Source organism: Condylura cristata, unplaced genomic scaffold (assembly GCF_000260355.1).
Source record: "Condylura cristata isolate star-nosed mole 26May11 unplaced genomic scaffold, ConCri1.0 scaffold00006, whole genome shotgun sequence".
Classification (NCBI taxonomy): Eukaryota; Metazoa; Chordata; class Mammalia; order Eulipotyphla; family Talpidae; genus Condylura; species Condylura cristata.
Genome location: NW_004567107.1, coordinates 56,668,844 through 56,693,677, shown reverse-complemented (window position 1 = coordinate 56,693,677; position 24,834 = coordinate 56,668,844). Strand labels below are relative to the sequence as shown.

General features: G+C 35.3%; 1 protein-coding gene across 4 annotated transcripts in view; it reads left to right on the top strand.

The window, feature by feature from the left end:
• The window catches only part of ELAVL2 (ELAV like neuron-specific RNA binding protein 2), a 129,429-nt gene that overhangs the window by 101,795 nt on the left and 2,800 nt on the right, over positions 1-24,834 (top strand). For all 4 annotated transcript variants that reach the window (XM_012721434.1, XM_004677694.2, XM_012721433.1 and 1 more), the window contains 3 exons: positions 15,271-15,424; positions 18,554-18,779; positions 24,237-24,275. In XM_012721434.1, coding sequence (XP_012576888.1) covers positions 15,271-15,424; positions 18,554-18,779; positions 24,237-24,275 — 419 coding nt within the window. The remainder of the gene's footprint in view (positions 1-15,270; positions 15,425-18,553; positions 18,780-24,236; positions 24,276-24,834) is intronic.

Below are 24,834 nucleotides of genomic sequence, written 5' to 3'. Positions count from 1 at the left end.
TCTTCCAATAAACAAAAACCCAGGACCAGATGGTATAACAAATTTTATCAAACTTTAAATCAGAACTAATTCTCACCGTCCCTGAGCCTCTGGCCTGTACCCCAGTTCTGTATGAATAAATAAATAAATCTTAAAAAAAAAAAAATAAGCTTTCAGAATCTCAGACCTCTTATTCAAGGGAAAAAACTGATACTGGAGGTCATTTTGAACACATGGAAGAGTCACCATTGATTTAAGCATTTCAAAGGTAATGAAAAGTAAAAGAAATACAATGATATCATTCTGAATCTGCTTTACAGGACACTACCCATTCTCCAAGAATGTTTTTCTGGTAGATTTTAGTTAAAAATTCTGGTAGATGCTAGTTTAAAAATTGAACAGAATTTTTATTTGTGTCTCCACATTTGTGTGGACCTTCTAGGAAAGCACATGTGGTCTACTTTCTTTCACTGCCATCTCTGCTGCACTTCCTATCATTGCCTTTCCACTAATACTTTGCCACAAGTACTCTCAGCATTTGTGCACGTTTTACTTGGAAAATGTCTGACAATTTCTTGTTTATGGGTAGGCAGAGAGCGCACTATTTTTTGTACCCAATACAGGAAATCTGGTTTTGGTTTCCTTCCTCAACCCACCTGGGTCAAGAGCTTCTTTGTATGCTGCAGCAGGATTTGGTGTCAGGAGTCTTGGATTTGTGTTCTGCTCCTGCACTCAGGTCTGGTTTTCTCATTTCTAAAATGGTACAGATGGTATTAGGCCACCCCGTTTTGGGGGAAGAGTTTTGTTTTACATCTAGAGGTAGAAAATAGTTGACCTGTTATTAATAAAAAGTAAGGATCAAGAATATTGAGTTCTTTTTGAAATCTTTTTGTCTATGTTAAAGTTACAGTGCAGAAATCTAGTTGGGGAAGAATTAAGAAAAAGCTACCATCATTCTGAAGAAAGCAGTCACAATATTTAGTGTTTTGGTTGAATTTTGTTAGGTAGCTAAAAATTACTGAAGTTAACCTTGCCTTAAACAGAAGTAGATTTTGAAAGAAGTCAATAAATTGTGTCAATGCACTCTGTTTTTTTGGTCATTAGTATAAGGTTACCTCCTCCCACGGGAATGAGAAGTTTAATCCTTCCTACAGAGTTCTGGGGTTGCTAATGAGTTTTGAAATGACCCTCAGGTGAGCAAGCAGGAAGGGCAAGGATATAATCAGAGCACCTGCATGGTATGTGACTTTGTTAATTCAAAAAAAAAAAAAAAATAGATAAATAAAATAAATAAAAACTTTAGTTCCTACAAGTCTTGTTTAATGATTGTATTGAGAACTTTGATTATTTTCTGCTTTTTATACCCAATTAACCCTACTCACATTCATACGAAGAGTCCTCTGTCATTGAGAGCAGTTCTGACCTCACAAAATCAAGTCTGCATCCTGTAGAGATGGGCTGGTCCCCCTTTCCCAGCAGAACTACATCCAGTCTGTCTGAGTTCTTGGAAATACCTTTGGATGGATTTTATGGGCTTTCTTGTACTTTTACATTTTTATACTTGCTGGTGATTTATAGTCATATACACTTTATTTTCAAGCTATTTGGGAAGTTATCTTACTCATTTGGAAACCAGCATTGAGGGATGGTGAGGAGGAGGGTTTAACATCAGAAATTTTTATGAGCTTTCCAGGAAACCTGTGTATGCTGCATTGACTGAGGATTACCTCTCTTAAATCCCATTAGATAAGGGACTATGAAAACTTATATGTTGACCAAAATCACTAGTGTGTGGCAGTTGATAAAATGCATATTTCTGGACTCCAATCAAGAGTTACTGTATCTGATTATCTGCAGATAGAAGCCAAGAAGTTGTATTTTAACAACCACTAAGAGTGATTTGGAACAGGTAGTTGTCTGAGCTGGGCGCCATCCTTAGTGACTTGCACCTGGGTAGGTATGTGGTGCCTGTTTCATATCTATAACTGAGATTTTCATCTGTGGGTTATTTTATAACCTATCCAGAATGCTTGTGACTAACAGACTTTACCTTTTCACAAGAAATCTATTTTATTGTTAAAAATTCAAGCAATATGTATTATAAAAATTGAATAATGATTTTAACCGTGGTGGAAATTCTATGGGGTATACCCCTGAGAAAAGAAAGCAACATGATAATTTTTTTTTAGAAATTCAATAATAAATACAATGCTGAACTTAACCTAAGAAAAAAATTCTTGTTTTGTCTGTCTCTCTTTCTCTCTCTCTCACACACAGACAACTTTGCACATTTTTAGAGTATTTGAATGTCATTAAAAACTTTTAGCATTATAAGTACATTAGCATCATTTGATTCTGTAAGTGGAGAATTTCTGGTATGGTTCTTCCATGTTCCATTCATTTGAAATGGATATTTCATAGTATAGAGATTGGAGATGAGATGGTTGAGTCTTTTGATTATGAAAGTTTTTACAATGCACTAAAAATTTGTCTCATTTTTATGGCTCCCAAATATACACCAGTACTATCCCTCTCCACTATTCTGAATACTTCAGAGCTTGAATAAATGGGGATTTGCTATTTTATGTAATTAATAAATTTTAAAATATTTACTGTATGTTGCCCTAATATACAATATAAACCTTTTGCCATATAAATTGAATTTTGCCTTGTAATCTGAATTTTGTCCCAAATCTATGTGAAAACAAATGATTGCCAGTAAATGTAGAATGTCTCCATTCTGCTCATACTTGCAAAAAAAAAAAGAGGATTACTAAGTAATTGTCACCAACTTGCCGGATTTTCTTAGTGTAGTGTTCTTTATTAACCAGTGTCTTGGGGGAATTGTGAAATACGTATCGCCTGCAAACGACTCTGGCACGCAAAGTCAAATGAACTGTGAAGGTGAGAGCTAAAAACAACCCTTCTCACCTTTGTACTTTGTTCTTTGAGTATTAAAGAACATTGATCTACCAAGTGGCAAAGGGGATACTATTTGGCGGTTTAATTACAGCCAGTGAATGTTATTGATGCCATCAATCAGCGAGACTGAGGGGAAGGGCATGGTGCCAGACCATTCTATGCTCCCAACAGTGTAATTAAATACACAGGACTGGATTCTCAAGGTAAAGTGAGGTGCTTCTGAACATCTGAAGCAGAACACTTTGTCTTGCAACAAAGGAAAAGGTGTTTATACCCTTTTTACTGCCCCTTTTTGAATATCTGGAGGAGGTCTATGAATGGCAATATAGTCTCTTCATTGTGTACGTTAAGGTTGTCAGTGCTTTCCTTAAAGACACTTTCATATAATCTTCACAACTGTGAATAGGCTTTAGGAATATAGTAATTACTTTTTGTTAATGCTGTTTGGGGGACTATACAGTTCAGGTGTCTAATAGATATTTGGAGAATGAGGAATTGCCTTTGAATGAGACTATTAGTCCTGCAAATCAGTTAATTTAAAAAAGCTTTCTCTGTGATTATCCTCTAATGGCGAATCATGTTGAAAGAAAAAATGTCTTGGCAGGTTTGATGTTATAAAACATTCAGCAATATTTTAGGGGTTATCCCCTTGAAATTATCTCTTGAACAGATTTTTCATAGTTGTATAACTAATGTCAGTCCTATGAAATACATGTAGTTAAAACTTTGGCTTTGGTGAGTGCTTATAAAAACATTTTGGAGTATCTCCTTTTTCTCTCTGTGTATATTTCACAAATTTCCACCTAGGTCTAGGTCTATTTGAGAGATAAGAAATGCCATGGACAAGCCAAAGTGTTTCCTGTTATTGTCTTAAGGAAAACATCTGCATTTAGTATGTACTGATCAAGGTGTACCAAAGACAGCCTGCCTTTGAAGGAATGTGCCCCCCCCCCCAAAAAAAAAACTCTTTTTTGTGCTTCTGTGTATATATAAACATTGGATCTTAGCTAGGATTTGACATTTGGATGAACTCAAGCTTGAAATGATCAAACTTTGACTATTGTGGGTTTACTTACTGGTATTGGTTGCAGTCTGTTTTACATTAGAACAGGTATTTTGATAGTAGATTGCTAAAGTATTTGTTAAAAAGGACTTTGTTAGAAATTTTTCATGGGAAGTTTGAAGAATAGTTTTTGGAAGTATATTAAAGGATTTAGTACAAGTGGTTATTTCTTCCCATCCGTGCATTCATTAGTAGAGCTATTTATTACATTAGATGGAACCATATCAAGTCCAGTGGGCACAACTCAAGTTTATAAGAAAGATCACTGGCTTTAAAAGTTATTAATATCTGCCATGTATATGATTTTTCTTCTCCCTCATTACCAATAGAAAGGGCACAGATCACAGCTGTAACATTGAAAAACAATTGTGTAATTTTCAAAAAGAAGATGTATCTTAGATAAGTAATTTCCATGAATTACTGAAATAAGTACTTAATTCTGCAGTCATTTTGAGTGCCTTTTGTGTAACAGTTAGCTTTGCTCAATATTGGAACATTGTTGGAACATGACGAGAGGTAGTCTTGTCCTTGATGTCATTGTTGGTAGGTGAGGTGACACATACTTTATTTTACCATTAGTTACATGATAAACAAAAAGTGCTATGGAAATAATTTGTCACTGTGGAGGAGTCTCTGCAGTTGATTTCAGAGGTCATAGTGTTTTACAAATTAGCATTTATCAGATAAAGAAGAAAACTATTAAAATGAAGGAATGTTTCAAAGGCACATAGCCCTTTATGTGACATGCACTTTTGGGAAGAAACGTACAACAGAAACTATAAAGTATATTTATTCTAACAATTAATACCCTTCCATAAAAATGATTGGTAGGGAACTGTCATTAAATCCTAGCTCCATAATTCACATTTATTCTCTCTTAAGTTAGAGGACCTAATTTATAAGAGGAACCAGAGAGCTGAATTTGGCGAGATTAATTCATTTGTTCATAGACACTTACTCTGCCTTGTTTCACAAAGACCCATGGTCACCTGTGTCATTTAAGATGGTGTACATATAGAGATGGGATTGTTATTTTTTTCTTTAGATATAAGTAGGTCAAAGACTAGTTGAATATTAGCAGTGTAGAAAGCAGTTTTCCAGTTATAGAAGAACACTTTGCTATAGATGGCATTTAGGTTATTTTGTTTAATTGCCACATTGATTTTTATTGTTTGTGGGAAAACTATCTCCATATTATATGACACGTTCATATACATTTCTCTCTAGACTGTCACTTGGGAGACCTTTGCCCTGACATTTAAGTCTTCCCCACTATTCAGTATTGTCAGTGTCCTCCAGAAATCTTTATTCTGGGTCAGTTGGGCTCTTCATCCTTGCATTTATAAGTCTAATTCTTATTTCCTGTTTTGTGTTCTCAAGTCTAATTCATATCCTCTGCCTATACTGTCCTGTACAGCTCTCATTACTTAGGAAGTTTTATTTGGCCATAAAATAGCTAGTTTTTTCACTGCATAATTATCTTTCTCTCCTGTCTGATCATTTGCTCTCTGAGGGCAGGGATCTTCATCTTTAGAGCACTTCAAAAATATTTGTACTTCTATTTATAATTTCTGAATTAAGATACACAGAGACACACCCACAGACACAGACACACACATACATGTCACAAAAAATAGTGGAGACCTGTTTGTTCAAAGATGGAAAAATTTGTAATTTTAGTTACATTAAAAGTGAAGCTGTCACTTCCTGGTAGGTGTTACTACTTAACTGATTATTTATGGTTGATGAAAATGTTTATTTACCTGTTTCTTTTTCTTTTTTACAATAGATGGAGATTTAGGTAGTCTTATCCCATTTATATGAGGTTTTCTACATAATTTCCATTAACCGTGTCTTTATCATCTGTCTCATGATTGTATAGTCTCTTATACTCCTCCTTCCCTCTCTCTCAAGCTTAGGTTGATGTGAAAACCCCAGGATGTGTACGCTATGAAAATTTGCTTGATGAGAACCTTCAGACGTCACTCACAGTACTAGTTAGCATTTATTTCTAAACAGCTGTAGTTTATGTACACCAGTAGTGTATGGTTCTTATTTAGGTCTGACTTTCCTATTTAGTATCTTAATTCTTTCACAGTACTTTAGATACAGTAGTAGATGCTTAAATACCACATAAACTATATTTAAGTGTGTTTTATGGAGGTAAAGTTGTGACACGTTTCAGTAGAGTTTTTATTGTTATCTAATGAGATTTTAGAAATTTGAGAAAATCCTTAAACCATTACTAAAGAATGACTTTCCAAGTACATTCATTTTTTTTCCTTAAGTCACATTAACTTGTATTGTTCCCACTGAAGCATAAAAAGCCAGATTGTTTGTTCAAGCATCACACCTTCTAATCACCATGCTAAAGAGATATTTCAGAGCCAGTCCCTGCAGGAGACTATAGAAAATATGCAACACTTAGTGGAGTGAATATTTGGTATGTGGGGTTGTCAGACAAGCATATATCATCAGTAGTTTCTTCTACCCTCTAGGAGCTTAAAGCCTAATAATATAAAAGCTCTCTAAGTGAATTACAGTGCTGTAGCCCTGGGAGGAGGCTTTGAAGTGATCTGCTGCTCTGGCAATGTTGAAGCTCCAGACACTTCTGAGTGTTGAATACTAAATACTGAGATTTCCCATTTTCAAGTCTTTCCTGCTTCCTTGTAGTATAGACAGTGAATGTCTAAAATGAAAAGCTTACATTATTATCTTCTAGTGATTTGTCCTTATTATTTTTCATACTGTGAAATTGCATTGAGTTATTCTTGCTGGTTGCGTGGTGAGTTATTCTTGCTGGTTGCATCCCACATTTGGAAACATACATATGATGCAGATCTAATGGTGCTATCCCATGAATCTCCTTAGAATTTCTACCATTGTGTCCCCTAAAAAAAAAAAAATATATCCTGTTTTTCTCATTTTGCATTTCCTTATAGTTTCTTAGCAGACCTCTTTGAGATCGAATGTGTAAGTGGAGAGATTTATTTAATATGTGGTGGTTTGATTGGAGAAATAAAATTTGAATAGATCTTTTTCTATCAGCTCATTTGACAATGCTTGAATTTGACTTTCTCTGTGATAGCAGGATAACCTTTTTAGCTAGAATGAAGGCTATCTACTGGATCTTCTATCATATTACAAAATACTTAGAATATTCAAGAATTAATTTTGATATTAATTACTATGAATTTTGAAGACACTTTTTCTGTTAAAGTGCATCAGTATTCCTTAGACCACGTGCCCCCCCCCCTTTTCATCTGAACTTGGATTTAAGAATAATAATTGTTGGTTTTCCTCCTACGATTGGGAATGCTACTGGTAGTAACATATCTAGAACACTGCATGGCACATGGCAGGCACTTACTGAATGTCAGGAGCTATCATTGTCTATTGTTACAAATACATTTATATGAAATCACTATATCATAATCAACATTATGGTTCTCTAGCTCTGTGCTATTAGTTTATTATTTCATTTAATATTTGTAAGATTTCCTTGTAATAATAAGTACTATCATTAACATCAAATTACAAATAAAGAAATACAGGTTTCAAGGATCTAAGGAAATTATTCCTGAATTATTTTACTGGTAAATGACAGAATCAAGACTTTAGCTGTTCATATCCATATATGTTTATTCCTCTGTAACTATGGAAAGTTCTTATATAAGCATTAATTTCCAACCACTAGTTCATAATATAATCTATCGTAGATAGAATTCCCCCCCCCCACAAAAAAAAAAAAACCCGTTTGATATTCCTCTGCCTTTTATGAGTTTTTTGAGATAGTGCTACTTACTGCTTGGCATTTTCCTCAATTCTAACCTATTGTTGTTACTTTTCCTCAAAACTATGTAACCAAATAAACATAGACTCCTTTCTCATGTTCCTTGCTTAAGAGTAAAGGAACTTGTATTCTTAATAACTACTGAAAATTTCCTAATGCAGAGGGGGCTAGAATGGATTATTTGGTGATTACAGCTGAAACTTCTATTTTTTTTTTTTTTGAGACCATTTTAAATGTAATCACCTTCTAAAATTTTAATGGGCTTAAGTGAAGTCACTGCATTGGAAATAGAATGCAGAACATTTTTATTGATGGATTTTGTTTAGAACTTGGAATAACTAATCTACCACCAATGCAGTAGAGGATATGATTAAACTACCCACCTTTTCAGATGCCATATCCATAACCTTTGATCTTGTCTTATTTTTGAGATCTTTAGGAATTTGGACAGCATTTGTGGTCTCTTTAAGTTGCATTTCAAGAATGTCTTTACTGTAAATAATTACCTCTACTAACTGGAGAGTCCTCATTTCAGCAATCTATGTGCTACAAACAAGCAAAAGCAGCAGTAAAGGGGCAGATAAGATCTGGCAGCCATGATAACTTTCATAAAAAATAAAGATGTCTGTCAGGATAGCCTGTTTGGACTCTCATTTAATTGATACACATGGATGAAACGGTTTTGAATAAAATTTAATAAACCATTGCTCAGAATAGTTTTACAGAGACTGAATTTAAGATGTGTGAAAAAGGAAATCTAATTTGTCAAGTCTAGTTTATGATCAGTTGCTTAATACAGATTTTTCAATTAGCATAAATCTGCCCCACCCATGTGACTATTTAGTAGGTTTAGTATTTTAAAAATCTCATATATGATGCATCCTCTTATTTGTATGACATTTACACTGAGTTTAATCTGTTTTGTTAGATATGTGTATCAACTGCCTTGAATTTTATTTAATAATGCTGCACTAAAACTTGAACATGATGTGACACAGGATTCTCTAGTGTAAAAGCAAGTTGCTGTTTTTACTTTCTGTTAAATGTTATGTAATTAAAAAATGGCATGTTTAATACCCCAAAGAATCTGATTATTCTAGGAAACATTGTGACTTAACTGATTTAAAGCATGCATCTCAAGACTTAGTTTGATTTTTTTTCTCTTTACTCTTTCCTCTCCCTGACCCTATTAGATTTTTTCTCAAATACATCTTATTCTCAAGCTTTATTAATAGAACAAATATAACAATTGTTATAAGGGAATGCATCTTGATGTGTTTCACATGTCTATGTATGTATGGAATATTTAGCAAAGTGAAGGTTCTTACCTTGTATATTTCTTTTGGTATCTCCTAGTAAACATTTGTTCATCCTCCCAATATCTATCCCTTTTGCTAGAAAAATTACATAATTTTAAACTGATGAATTGACAAGCCTGTGGCAGATTCAAGACATCTAAATTTTTTTTAAATTTATTTATTTGTGCATACAGAACTGGGGTACAGGCCAGAGGCTTAGGGGTAGCGAGAGGCTTCACCATAGACAGAGTGGGGAGCAGAACAGGCAGATCGATGAAGTACACTGCTGAGGGGAGCAGCGGGCGGGGCAGGAGAGGTCTGCCATGCCATGTGGTCACCTCCCAGGCAGGCGGGAATCGAACTTGTGCGGAAGCAGCTTTCACTTCTCAGTGCTGTTTCAACCCACTGCGCAGGGTAATATAGCTAAATACATCTTGTTATTTTTCCTCAGTGTGTAAGAGAGTGAGGTGTACAATACAGTTGTGGATATATGCTTGGGGCACCTGGCTCAGGCTGAGTGGAAAGGACAAATGAGAATTGACTATGTAGGGACTAGGTGATGACCTTAAGTCTGAAATGACTAAAATTTAGATTAATGAAAGAAGCAGGGAAGTGTGAGAGCTTTTGGAAACTACTGGTGGTTGTGTGTTTTTGTAGAAAAGATAGCCATGCCCAGAGCATAAAGAATGAAGAGATAAGGAATACATTTTAAAGCATTTGGGAACCCCTAAGAGATTTCAAGCAGAGAATAATGTGATTGAATGTAATTGCTTGAATTCAAATGATCTTTATATAGATGTGAAACATTTAACAAATCTAGTCTCAGTAAGATTTGAGGTTCCATTGATGTAACTTTAAAAATTCTGTATCTTTGAATACCTATTAAAGGTACCTAATCTGTAATACCTTTTCTAATCCTTGTTAGGTGTGTTTATTTTAGCTCTAACACCTTTACTAGAGCTAATCTTTAATTTCTTATGGACTTATTTCCGTATGCTTTGTTCTCTCACATTTACTCATTTGCAACCCTTTGTGAAACATAACTAACCTTACATAAACTTTAATCCTGGACTGTGATGTACACATGCCTTGATGTGTGTTTGAGACCTATTCCTGGTTAGGGTTTTGCATTTAGAAGTAGATCAAAGTATATACTTTCTCCTTTGGGTTGAATTTGAAGTCTGTGGCCTAAATTGTGGTTGGAGAGCTCGTCTTCTGAGTATTTTATTTCTGAGCTCTTCTGGAAGCACAAGTTAGTCACCTATCTGTAAAGCTTTGATACTGTCATGAGACCTCTGCAACTGTCTACCAGAATCAGAACCAACTTTAGGTTAGTGGTAGTGTTCTTTCACACAGTCCTATTTTTGATATGAATCGCAATTAACTCAGTTTAAATAGGCATAACTATGACCTTGTCCACCCCTTTCAGCTGAAGATTGAATGGAGCTTTTGAAAAAGGTCTGACGTGGCAAGTGTCAAGTGCCTAATTTTTTAAGGTTTCATGTTTGTAATGCTGGGTCAGTAATTGGCAAATGCATAGCATTGCTCTGTCTCTGATCATCTCATGGTAGATGTTTTAGAAGTCTATAGCTTAATACAGAAGGAATTGCTTTGTTTATTTAGAGACATTATCACTTTAATCTGTTGATATTAGTGTCTATTGTCACTTATCTTTCTGTGATGAATCAGAGAAAGAAAAGTTGTATTTTTGAATAAAAACCTGTAAATGGATGTATATTGAAAGTGATGTCGTGATAATTAAAGCTTTATTATGAACATGCAATAAAGATCTTTTTCTTTTTAATTTTTTTGTATATTTTGTTTAACTTGTTTTAATAGCCCTTGTGTATTACTTGTTACTGAATTTTTATAATTAGTTTTAGTTTCTGATTAAAAAATGAATTTTTAAATACAAGGATTATACTGTGTTTCAAAATGTTTCACTTTCAGCTTAGTCGTTTTGATAAATTCTTTTTTTATTTCTATTTTGTCTAGTTTGATTTATGAAAAATAATTTGAGAAGCCTTAGCTAGAACATGTATTTGCCTAGTACCTCTTAACAGTCCCTCATCTTTCCCCCTCAAGTAATCTCAGTATTGCATGTCTTTGTTTATTATATCACTTGTAGGTTTGTGAGGAATTCCAGAATAAACTTGAGTCTTAAATTGCTATCTTTGGAGTAGATTGGTGTTCAGTGTTGTTCGCCCTGTATCATCTTTAAATATTTAAATTGCATACTCTCTGACTGCCTCTTAAATTAGATCCTTCACTTAGTAGTTTTGACATTTCATAACCTTGCTCCTCAGGCATTAAATATTCACCTGTTTAAATGGCAGTGAAAATGTAAAATCCAAACCCATCTATTAATACAGTGAGTGTAGATTTGGAGAACAGCTTTCACTTGGTGAAGGAAGAAGCTGTTTTGACCCCAAAGGAACATATGCTGGAGGTTCATTGTTTTGAAGTATTTTTAATACAGAATTTGTCATAAAACAAAACCATCTCTTGGGTCTTTTCCAAGGGATTTTAGTTCTGAAGAACCACAAAGGTAGACTTACGCTTTGAGGTTTTAATATAGCTCAACAGTGGCTCTCTATTGGACATTAAAGCAAGGCATCAGTATGACTTCCAAAAGCGCGCGCGCACACACACACACACACACACACAAATCAAAATGGAGGTTACTGATAATTGAAAGGTAGAAGAAACTGATTTGACCCTCCAAAATGCAAGTTCTTATCACAGTGTGATTCTTCTTATGACTTTGGTCTTAAGTGCATCTTCTGTTAATAATCCGTTGAAGTAGAAAACGAAAAAGAAAAGACATTTTTTCTTTTACTGGAAGAGGATCTTATAGATGCATATCTTATATGATATATGCATGGGTAGAAGGCTACTTTAATCCCACAAAACAAGTTGTAGTGAGAAGATACCGTGTATTAGTCTGGAAAGAGAACAATTGCCCTTTATTGCCTGAAAGTGAATGGGGGATATTGGATATTTAATTACATTCTAAGAATTGGAAAGTAGTAAAAAATAATTTCAAACTCTTGTGTGCAAATTTTCCAGTTGTCTCAATTAGTACCAAGTCATCTTTTGTTGGGAAAATTCACTTATTTTTTGAAGGGCAATCACTTTTTAAAAACCCATTTATAGAAAATGAAATGACATAGCTATAATTTTTAGTTTCAGTCTGTTTTCTAGAATCTATGTTCAGTCTACAAGTATGCATTTTAACATCTTTTCAATCTTCAAAATAAGTGCACTAATAAGTTAGTTGCTATGTTGTGTCATGAAAGAAAACTGAACTGATAGACAGTGTGAGGTTAGAAGAAATGTGAATCCAGAATTGTTGTTTCTTTAGACATATTGTTCATTGTTTTTCCCAGCTAAAAAATACTAATGTGTGCTGTGTGTACTTAATAGGGTTGTTGTGAGGCATAAATAAATAATAATAATAAACTAGAAGTACTCTGAAAATGGTGACATTTCATAACCCCTACATGTGAGTTAAAAGGAAAAATTGTTTCATTACCACTTTGAGTTCATGCACAATCCAGTCACCTCTTTTTTGCCTATGGTGATGGCAACCAGTTCTTTGGCAGTTACTGAAACTATTTTTTTTTTTAAAGATTTATTTATTTGTTCATACAGAACTGGGGTACAGGCCAGAGATGCAGGGGTGGTGAGAGGCTTCACCATAGACAGAGTGGGGAGCAGAACAGGCAGATCTACGAAGCACACTGCTGAGGGGAGCAGCAGGTGGGCCAGGAGAGGCCTGCCACGCCATGTGGTCACCTCCAGGGCAGGTGGGAATTGAACTCCTGCGGAAGCGGCTTTAGCTTCTCAGTGCTGTGCTTTAACCCACTGCGCCACCAGTGAGGGCCAGTTACTGAAACTATTTTAAGAAGGTTGTTACCACCTCAAGCAGCCCTTTTAATGTGGCAGTGTTCAACAAATACCTGGCATTTGTTTTAATCAGGAATGGTAAGACTTGCAGATATGGGAATAACAGTAATGTAGGAAGACATTTATACTTACAGGTCTTTAGAAACAGGAAGGCACCAAATGCCACATATAGCCAGTGGGGAAGCACTAGGGATGGTGAGAAAGGCAGAGAAGAAAGGACAGTATGGCTCACAGCCATTGTTGAGTTTCTAGTGGGGAACAAAGGGTGACTAGGGAAGGCATATTGAAGAATTTTAGCATTGGATAGGTTAAACAATTTTGGAGAGCTCTGGAAAGGGGTGCCCCGGTGGTCTGGTACCTGGAACTTGGGATGATTTATGGTAGCAGGAATAACTGGCTTTATGTCTCAGCCTTTGATAAGAGAAAAATATGTGGGCTTTGTATTGGTTGTCTAGATCAAAGGCATGCTCTCAGGAGTTTACCTGCTATTTCTAGGAATTTGCTGGCCTTGTGGAAGCTTAATCATGTGTCTTTTCTCCAGCACTATTCCAAAGACCTTATATCTATAGGACAGAACAATGCCCAGGGCCACTTCCAAATAATAACCTTTTTTCACTTGTTGAACGGACTTACTGAATATGGGATAAGGGTATTAAATGTTAATAATCCTCGGGTTGGGGTGAAAGATAGTGAGACCTTAATAAAACAGTAAATCCTGGCTTAAAAGTAATAACACAGAAAGCTGTGGGCCTCATTTATCCAAAAATTAATTTATGCATAGAAAAAGGGGTATAGGCCATAGGTGTGGAGGAGTTGGGGGTGAGAGGATTTACTAGAAACATGTTAGGATGTAGAAGAGGCAGGTCTACCAAAATTCACTGCTGAGGGGAGTAGTGGGCAAGACAGGAGAGGTCTGCTGAACCATATGGAGGTCAGCTCCCTGGCTGGGGATCAAACTCAGGCTGCAGTGGTACTAATGTGATAGCACTGAGATTTAACCCCTCTGCCACCACGGAGGCCCATGTGGGCATAATCAAAACTATGGTGAAGATATTTGATGTTTTATATCAAAAGTTGTTCAATTGAAGTGTTTTTTTTTTTTTTTTTTTTGCGTTTGTTATAAGTTAGATTAAAGGTGATACCAATGAGCAGGCAGAAATCATAGTACCATGGTAATCCAGCAAATTAATCCTAGAGTTAAACTCTTCAATATTTTTATGAATCATCAGGAAAATGAGGTGTATTGTGGCATTTCTATCTTTGCAGGTGGTCCAAGAGCTTACAGTTCAATGAAAGGGAATGTGGCCAGAAATAGTATACGAGACTCAGGGCTATCTAAAAGTTGGCAACGATGGGAGAGTACTAGCTCTTATAATTCAGGCAAGATCTAGATGACTTGATGAACTGCCCCATAAATGCTGTGGCCCTGCAAGCTACTTGCTTCTCCAGGGTCAGTGGGAGTGTAATGTTTTTGACTTAACAAATATTTCTAGTATTTATTACATGTCAAGATAACTGAGGATGAAATAATAGGATAATAATAAGGGTAGTTTCTTCTTTCATAGAGCTTATGTGAAGAAAGTTAATGGTAAACTAGTGCAATAGAACTTACTTTGTTTTCCATCCTTGTAGAATTTTGGATACTTTATCTTAAAGATGAAGCTTTTACAAAAGGTGCATAATATTGTGGGTCAAGTCAACAAAGAACTTCAAACTTTTTGAAAGTCAAGATTAACAAAGGTCTTCTGGATAAGAAACAATAGATGATGACAGGAAATACGGTTCATTCACATTTTTAAGTTCCTGGGAATTTAGAGATATAGCCTGGGAATGTAGATATGTAAGAAGCTATTTAGAATAAATAAAAGTATGCTGATTATAGGGTGATTTTTCTTTCTTTCTTTTTTTTTTTTTTTAAGTAAAGTTGCAACACTATTCCCAGAGATAGGAAAGATTTACAAAAAAAAGTAGTAAGATTACATGAAATGGAGTCCTTAAGCTAAATAATTCATTAACCCCAAATCCCTAGTTTAGGGAATTGATCTCAGTGAAAATAACATGTTATCATGAGTAGTACTGTGCTATTTATACCACTTGTATATTATGAAAACTTAATAAGCCCTGTTGGGGTAAATATTCCACTTGGAGGAATGACATTTTCCATTCAGTAGAATTTCTCCAGAAATGAATAAAATAGTTAACATTGTGTTTGCTTTAAATTCAGTGTTTTTTGTATGCCTTTGAGTTTCTGTAAGAGGGAAGTAACTGAGTGTGCCTGTACATATAATTTTACTTCCCGTTTCCAGGTTTCTTATGCTCGCCCAAGTTCAGCTTCTATCAGAGATGCAAACTTGTATGTCAGTGGACTTCCGAAAACAATGACCCAGAAGGAATTGGAACAGCTTTTTTCACAATATGGACGCATAATTACTTCTCGTATTCTTGTTGACCAGGTCACTGGTAAGTAGGCAGCTGCTCTAGAAAATCTTTTACACTATGACTAGCAGATTGTGAAATACTCTGCCTTCCCATACAGCAGTCTTACCTCTAGAACACATCAAAGGTATATGTGGGCCAAGAAATGCAATTTTCTTCATAAATATGCATGGATAAGTATAGATTGTGGAGGGTAGTGAGCAAGCTTAAGTCATTTCCACCTTGAAGGTATAGGTACGAAGCCTGTTTCATAGCTTGTAATGAATTTGCAGATGTTATAATTTTTGTTTCCAAGCTGCTGCATGAAAAACGGCCCCATCCTCTTTATAAAGCTCTAATAAATAGTCTTTTTTTTTTTTTTTTGAAGTTGAATACAACACTATGTGGCTAGTTTTCTGAGAGAATTAAATTACATTTATGCTGGTAATTGCTAGTAAGGCTATTTTCCAGGTCCTTGCTGTCTTCTATAGACATATGAGTTTGACATTTTGAATGGTAAAAATTTTTTTATGTATGATCTACTTAACAAAGCTGAAATGAGAAGAATAGTAAGATTACTGGAGTTCTTTTTATGTGAGGGCCCCTTTTACCAAAGCTTTTAAAGAAAACTAGCTATATAGTTTTGACTATGGATTTTAAAAGCTGAGCTTTACATTTCTATTATAAAAACAATACTGATTCTTTAAAAAAAAATGTTAAAATACAGGGAGACATAGCATGGAGGGGTAATAAGTCACCAGTAGTGTCATATACTCAAGTAGCTACAGTATTAACAAATAATAATGGTAGGTTATCCTTTCTTTGTTTTTCTCTTTCCTCACCCTTTTCTAGTTCTCTTCCCTCTTATTTTTGTTCTTTCTTATAATGAAAACACCACTGGAAAATACATGTTATAATGTCTGTAGTTTTTTCTTAGGGGGACAGTGAAATAGCCACAATAAAACAAGGCCAGGTTTTTAATTCTTCAAATGAAGTTCAATTTAGTTGATATGAATTTGATCAGATATAGTCCATTTTATGCCTCTCTTCGCTGTTAATTGCCTCATAGGAAGCACTACTTTTAAAGTTCTACGTAGAGAGAGCTGTCATTACATATTTGGTTGGGAGAATAGCTTCTATATTTTGCTATTTGTGGAAAAGTTGGTCAAATGATATATAAAGACATATTCCCCCCTATAGTTGGCATTTCATAATTCTCCATTTACATTTTGTCACAATGCATTATACCACACAGATTGAGAATGGGTTTAGAAAGAAATTCCTGCCTAGTAATTCAGATAAAAAGATAAAAGGGATTTTTTTTTTTTTTTTTTGCTGCTTTAAACAAATTAATTTTGTTGCTATCCAGGCTTTTAAACTCATTCATTCTTAATGAGGACTTGGCAAATTGAAAGTAATTTTCAGTTATGTTCCAGAAAGCCAGTCTCTTAACTGCTAATCCATTCTGAACATATGAACTTAAAAGTGGATCTGCTCCACTGCCTTCTAGGTTAGTCAGGGGTTCCCAAGTGTGATCCTTATAAGCGATAGCATCAGCATCCTTCTGGAACCTTGCTGGGGATTCAAATTCTCCACCCTATCCAAAACCTCAAGAATAAAACTCTGAAGATGGACTTTTACTTAGCCTTTCAGGTTATTCTGCTTTATGCTCTAGTTTGAGGACCATGGGTTTTGGTGGATTCAGCATGTATAAAGGTCATTTAATTGCGAATCTGATGTTTTCTTCATGGAACATTTAAGTCCTAGGGGCTACTTTTTTTTTTTTTTAAACAGTTGGGGCTACTAATTTTTAATAGCAGTTACCAGACAATTAAAAGTACATATTTGTTGTCATTTTACCATTCCATCTTTCTATTTTTCAAGGAAAAGTTATTGACCTGAAATAAAAAACAAAAGCTGGTTTTTGTTAACCATCAGGATTTGTGCCATGGGATATAGTTTAAATAGGAAAGGTAAAGTGATAGGTAGAGTCTGAGATAATACACTACGGAAAAAAATGCCTTGCAGCCTTAGAATCAGAGTCTAAAACATTGAGCTTATGCTATATTAACTGTAAAGCAAGTAGACCTTCATTCCTTTGGAGAATCTTATTATTAGTGATGGGCTAGTGAATTTTCTCATATCTTTATGACTTCTCAGTCTTTTATTCAGTACCATAATCGTCCAGCATTGCTACACCTACTAGTCCCAGGCTGGTATTGTTAACATCAGTTTGCTTGCCAAGAAAGTATTTCCTTGCAACTGCTTATCACATGATGGCCAGCTTTGACCACCCTAACTAGGGTTGAATTAGCTTATTCAAACTAATTAAATGAATGAGTTGGGTTTCCCTCTACCATTTCTCAAAAATTGGACAGATATTTGGCCAACCCTCTGCTTTCCCATTCTTGTCTCAGAATGAAGATGGTCACAAGGCAGGGCATGATAATCCATGCTCAGAACATGCTGCTGAAGCTAGGAATCGTGGAGGTGTTTATTTCATCAATTTTTAAAATAAGTTCTCATTTATAATTTTTCATCATATAGTATTTCTCTCATAAAGTACAACTAATTACAAGTAGTGAGGGAGTTTCAGTGAACTGGAAAAGCCTCCTTAGAAATTTTTCTGTGAGAATTGATACCCTGGTAATATTACTAAGTTTGAATGTGTTCAAAATTTAGCTGAAAATACACCTACCACTATGCAGGTATTTTTAGCATAGCATTTAAATATTTTTAGGAAATGCCTGATTCAATTCTTCCTGTTACAAGCAGGAGGTGGGGGGTGGGGAGTAGGGCCTTCATTTCTGAACTCATTGTCTAATAGCATAAGAAAAATAGAACTCAGGCATGCTACTGATATTGAAATAATCGTGAGTATATGGGAGAGACAGACTTGGTGCTGTTTTTCATCTTGGCTTATTGATAAGCATGTTATAGCCATTTTAATTGTATGTGGACTTCATGCGTTAATATATATATTTTTTAATTTAAAAAATTAAAAAAAAATTAAATTTCAGTAGCCTGAATTACTAAGTTAAACTTCTGATTTTTGGCAGATGTTATATGTGAGTAAAAACATGTTTACGAGAAGGAAAATTAATTCATCCTTTTTTTTTCCCCTTCCCTCTCTTCTGCTTCTTCTTTCCCAAATCCTTACCCGAATCTACATAGGCATATCAAGGGGTGTAGGGTTTATTCGATTTGACAAGCGGATTGAAGCAGAAGAAGCTATCAAAGGCCTAAATGGCCAGAAACCTCCTGGTGCCACAGAGCCAATCACTGTAAAATTTGCTAATAATCCAAGCCAAAAAACCAATCAGGCCATTCTTTCCCAGCTGTACCAGTCTCCAAACAGAAGGTATCCAGGACCTCTAGCGCAGCAGGCACAGCGTTTTAGGTAAGTATGGTCCAATTATTTTACCCAGGTGCTAAACTCAGATCTCTCAGGTTACCTGTCCAGTACTTTTATTGACAGAATTCTCTGCCATGCTATTGTTATTATTAATGCTTTCTTTTTCTTAAGGGCACAGAAAAAACCAACTTGGGGTATAGTGTATTTTGCTAGTAGCGAAATGGGGAGGTGGGCTTGGGGGACAAAAGTAAGATAATCCATAATAGTAGTTCTCAGGTTTGCCACTCTGGGGACATTTGGTAATATCTGCAGACACTTATATTGGCATTACTTGAGTGGGGGGTCCTATTGGCATCGAGTTGGATGAGGCCAGGGTACTGCTAAATAATTCCCTACAGTGTGCAAGATAGCGTCCAGCAACAACACATTACTTGGCCTAATATATCAGTGGTGCTGAGACCTGAAACTCTGAGCTATAAGATATGAGAGCTCTTAATTATTGTCATTACTTATGATTTTCCCTTTTTGAAAAGTATTTTTTATGATGAAATTTTATTTTTGCTTCAGTTTTTAGGTAAATCTTTTTCAATTAGTTTGTTTATATGTATACCAACCACTAATGATATATAATCTTCGTGAATATACTAATTTCTACAAATTGTTCCCTCTTTCCTGTTTAAATTTTTTATTTCTTATAATTTAGGAATTGGGAATTATTCTGTGTAAAAGACTGGATAGTAGATTTTGTAGATTTGTTGCATATGCCTTCTTGTAGGCAACTTGAAAAACATAAAAACCATTCTTTGCTTCAGGGCTATGCAGAGACAGATGGAATTCTGGATTTGGCTTGTGGGTGGTAGTGTTCTGACCTCCATAAGTCCAGAGAATGACCATGTTTCTTTAACTCAAAGAAGTCATTTTATCTCATAAAAAAGTATATATACTAAAAATTGTAAAGTTTTATCTTAACCCTGAGGCAACAACCAAACCAAGTCATTTGTAAAACATCCCTAATGTGGACATGAGAAGAACAGTGACTTTAAGAAGTTAAACAGCACAAAAGAACTTCTCGTTTCATAAGCAAGTCACTCAGTTTTTATTTCCTAGAACATCTTTTAATACCCTTCTTCAACATATGGTATACCACAACCATAATGCCATTTAACTCCCATGCAAATTTTTTTTTTTTCTTTATCACAAGAGCTTATCAATATCAGTTTTATTTCTTTCCTTACTGGAGCAGAATAATTACCCAAAAATATAATCATAAGTGTCAGTTGGTAAAGATTTAATTTTTTTCAATCTTAAGTCACATGCATTTTTTTTTTTTCCCCCGTTAGGGTTGTTCAGAGTACTGAAGAGAGTGGATATAAAATTAAATATACCCTTCCCTGGTGGTGCAGTGGATTAAAGCATGGCACTATGAAGCTATCATAGCCACTGCAGCATGAGTTTGATCCCCAGCCTGGGCAGTGACCCACATGGCACAGCTGACCTTTTCTAGCCTGCCTGCTGCTCCTCTCAGCAGTGTATTTCAGTCAGTCCGCCTGTTCTGCTCCCCATTTTGTCTCTGGTGAATCCTCTCACCCCTTGCTCCCACATCTCTGGCCTGTACCCCAGTTCTTTATGCATAAGTAAATAAATATTTAAAAAAATAAATATTTCCTTTTAAAAATATAATGTGTTTGAAGTATGAACAAGAAATTTACCATGGGCTAGGCCATGTTCAGTTGCTACTTAGCTTGGCTGTAGCTGGGAGAAGAGGTGATACTGTCACAATGACTGCCACTTGTAACTGTGGATAGTTGCTGCAATTGAACTGGAGGAAGAGATGCATTAGGCTGCTTGATGCTTGCCCTTGTGGAGAAAGAAGTCTCCCAAAGTCAGATTTCTGGCATTTAGTTTACATTTGTGGTATCTCAGATAAATGACATATATTTTTGTAACCATAGCATATACAACCCTGAAGGAATTTTAGAGATATTTCTTAGGTAGCAGGGTAATTAATAATCTTCAGGGCTTGTTGGAATATAGTATGGATTTTGAGCTAAAGGAAAAATTTTAAAACATAATAGTTTTACACTGTGAAAGTATGAAACACTTAATGTTAGTAGATATTTGTGCTAGTTTAAATGATTGGCTGTATTTTGTGTTTTCTGATGTAAGCTCTTACTTTTGTTTTACAGTAGTTATTAAAAAACTGCTTTAGAATGAAGGTTAATTCTAAGGAAGACTGGTCCAGAGAACTTCAGTGGCAGAATCTTCAGGGGGTTAGTGCTTGTGGGCATGCAGGTGACTCAGCTATTAGGGTGTTGTTAACTGTTGTACCTGCTTTTAACTCACCTACCTCCCTTCCTGCATGCTATGCTTCTCATTTTTTGGTAGATTAGAATTTGACAGAATATTGTGCTGGTCAAGTTAATTTAAAAAAAAAAAAAAAAAAACCTATGCTGTGCTTTTTCTCTTTAGTTCTAATTATCATTGACATGGACATTCTTCCTGTCCTTGATTCCTGAGGACACAAATTTTGAGAAAAGGAAAAGAGTTGTCTTTTGTAAGGGAATTGTTAAAGAGAAGTATGGAAGATGCATGTTTTCTTTCCATATTCCTAATTCTTGTCTTAGTATCCCACTTTCAACGATCTCTTTCCAGATAACCATTTATGGGTTAGACATTGAGCTCTGTAAGTTTGATCTAGATTGAGTGCTAGAAGAAATTTAAACCTTTATTCTTAAAATTCAGGATTAAACTGTTGTGTGTTTGTCAGTGTTTTTAAAAACTTGACTGTCATTTGATTTTGTTTGTTTGTTTTCTTCATTGTTTGAATTAAAGTTGAACTACTTCTTTAACCTCATAATGACTTGAATTGAGAACTGGTTTTGTTGGTACTTTATTGAGTTTTACCTAGTTCAGGTCTTACATACTTAGGCAAGTATTTTATCCTAGCCTTGAATTTGTTACTCTCCAGCAGACACTTAGAAAACTTTTTACTGTGAAGTTTTATGTTGAATTCCTTGGGATTTGTGGTGGAGAATGCAATTTATAAATATTATAATCAGGGATACTTTTAATAGTCATTATCTTTTTAAGCTAAAGTATCTGTATAGTAAGGGTTAATTTTAAAAGTGGGTTTGTGAGGCTTATGACTCAGTTACCCCATGTGAATAGTTAGAATAATTATTTTCACATGAGTACTATTGATCTGACATGCTTATTTAGTAGACTACAATTTTCAAAAAAAGGAACAGCCTTATTTATTTGGATGGATAGTGTAATTCAAGCCCCTTAAGGATATTCTTGGGACATAGTAGCTGAATACAACTTTCAGCCAATTTTTTTAATCTGTACTTATGGAACAGCTTTAATTTTATTGAATGTGATCTAGTCTAATGGCCTCTGTGCCTGCTTCTATAAGCCTTTATGCATTTTTAAAGGAGCCTTTTTAAATCAGCACTTGCATTACAGTTAAGGAGTATACTTGTTGCAGTATCATGAGTTCCTTTTGGAAGAAACTGGTATCAATCCTCTTGAATAATTTTTTTCTCTCTTAGAGGACAGATGATACCATCTAATTGGATAAGGTGGTAAGTTGATGATCTTGTTATGGCTTAATAATTCAAAGCAGGTCATGGTTAGTGACTTGGAGAGATTTTGAGGATTATTTGTAGGGTTTAGAGTTATTTAATTTAGTTGATTTTTCTTTTCCCTTTTTTCTTGCATGTGGGCCCTTTTTATATTCCACCAGCTAAATTTTGTGTAGTCTTAGGCAGGCACCTTCTTTTTGTTCTTAACATCTACATAAACATCTAGTAGTAGTCTCATAAAATTTTCTGTAGCACATTACTTAAGTTGACGATACAAATTGGTGTTTTTCTTTGTTTGTTTTTTTGGTGTATGTGGCCTTTATTTTTGAGTTTAAATACATGCATCTGTGGCTATACTCACCACCTCCCAGAAACAAAGTCCTCCCACCAAATGTCCCCTTTTCATAGATGTACCTTTTCTCTTGCCATTCAACCCCCCTGGTAATTTTCATTCCAGACTATTGTAGTTTAGGGTCATATTGGTAACCTCATTGCTTTTATTCAGCTATAACAGGTATTCATTGCACCTTGTAATCTAGATCTGTGCTCCATGCTCAGCAGGGCGATGAGACATGAACTTGTGTTGCTCCCAAGAGAGTAGTGGGGTCAATACTGATACATGGAAATGAGGATCATTGGTCATGTGCTTTGTTCTTTTTCTTTAACACTTTACATCACATCAGCATGGTTCTTTTCATTTTAAGGAAATATACAAAATGCCCAGAAGTGATTGGGAATAGCAATGTATGAATCCAGGGTTCCTTTTGAGATTAGTTTTCATAAAACTAGCAGTTTTTTTTTTTTTTTTTTCCCATGTATGCTCTAGAGCCTCAGTTGAGACCATGGGTTATGCTATAGGGTTGAAACATTTTTCTCGTGTACCTTTTAGAGATGTTAAAAGAAAAAAATAAGTGCCTGTCTGATCATGGGTCTTGGAGAGTATTGAATATTATAGCAATCAAGGATGTTTGTATGGGTAGTGTTTTAATTTGTGTCTGCCTCCTTTAAATGTAATTCATTGGTATGCAGTGTGGAAATATGGGATATCAGGATAGTCTCTGTGAAACTGATGAAGCAAGAAGAGTCAAATACTGTAAAATCAATGTAACTTTTGAAAGAGGAGGAAAGAGTGGGTTGTATGTTTTTTAAATAGTTCTTCTTTTAAAATTTAAGAAGAAGCTCAAGTTCTGCCTGGCTTCTTACACCTTATACTTGGCTACACTTTTTATAACATAGTCTATGAGTACATCATTAGGCTGGGGTTTTACCTCCTTATTTTGTGGCTAACTGTAATTGTGTGTGTGTGGGTGTGTGTTCTTATTTCTTTAAACCTTAGCTGAGCACATTAAGTTTGGCTGAGGTTATCTATAAGGGTCTTTGTACCGCTTAGAAGGATTGAAAAGTTTTCAAAGTTGGGAGGTTGAAAGGAATTCATGGGATTTTGCAAAGCTTGAATATTACTGCCACCATTTACTTCCTAGCCTTGTGATTTTGGGCAACACAGAGCAACAATCAATGCACCTTCAACTATTTACGAAACAGTAGGCTGGTGAAAATGCACAGTAACATTAAAATATATAGTGGTACATATGTGGACCACTTAGAACCTTTCTGACAAAAGATGAGACAAAAGTTCACTGTTCCAGAGGCTCCCTGAATAGTTCCCTCATGACCACCAGTGATTTCCATATTTGCACTGACTATTGTAGAGAGAAACTATGTCCACTGGACAGAATTTAGTGTTCCTATGCCAGTGGGTACCTGTTCTCACAGGAATGTGAAAAGACCCATTGTGTTGAGACTTTGTATACAATTACTACACAAATATCCCCTGGAAGGTGGCAGTAACAAGCCCAACTTTCTTGAACATCAAGGGGAAAATTTAAAAACTGAAGTTTGCTAAATGTGTGTTTTGCAGGTTGGACAATCTGCTCAATATGGCTTATGGAGTAAAGAGGTAATGATAGAGGTTCATGATACTCATAATCCCTTACCATGATTAATTAGTTTCTTTGATTTTGGGAGTGACACCCCTCATAAGTTTTTGTTGGGTTTTATTTTGCATGTACAGTCTAATGAAAAACTGCTCTCAGAAGCACAGTTGACTCAAGGAATATTTATGCTACTGGATACCACCTGGTCCATTATTGTTTTATATTGCATTGCGACGTTATAGCATGTTTATGTATGTGTTGGTTCCTTCACCCCAACCCTGCTTAATTTGTGATGCCAGTTCTAAATATATTTCTTTGCTGTTGTGGTAATAGTATTCAACATGACATAGAATGGCCATTTCATAACTTGTTAATACTGTGATAATATAGCATGTCACTGTAAGCCACACACACACTTTGGTTGAAACATCAACTTGTATATATAACGGGGAGGGGAGTTCCTAAAGTCTTGGTATGGGAAAGGGAAAATATTTAAGTCCATTGCTGTAACCAATCTCTCTTTCTGTTGTGTGTGTGTGCGTGTGTATTGTGTGTATGTGTATGTTTTTCCTATTTTGTTTA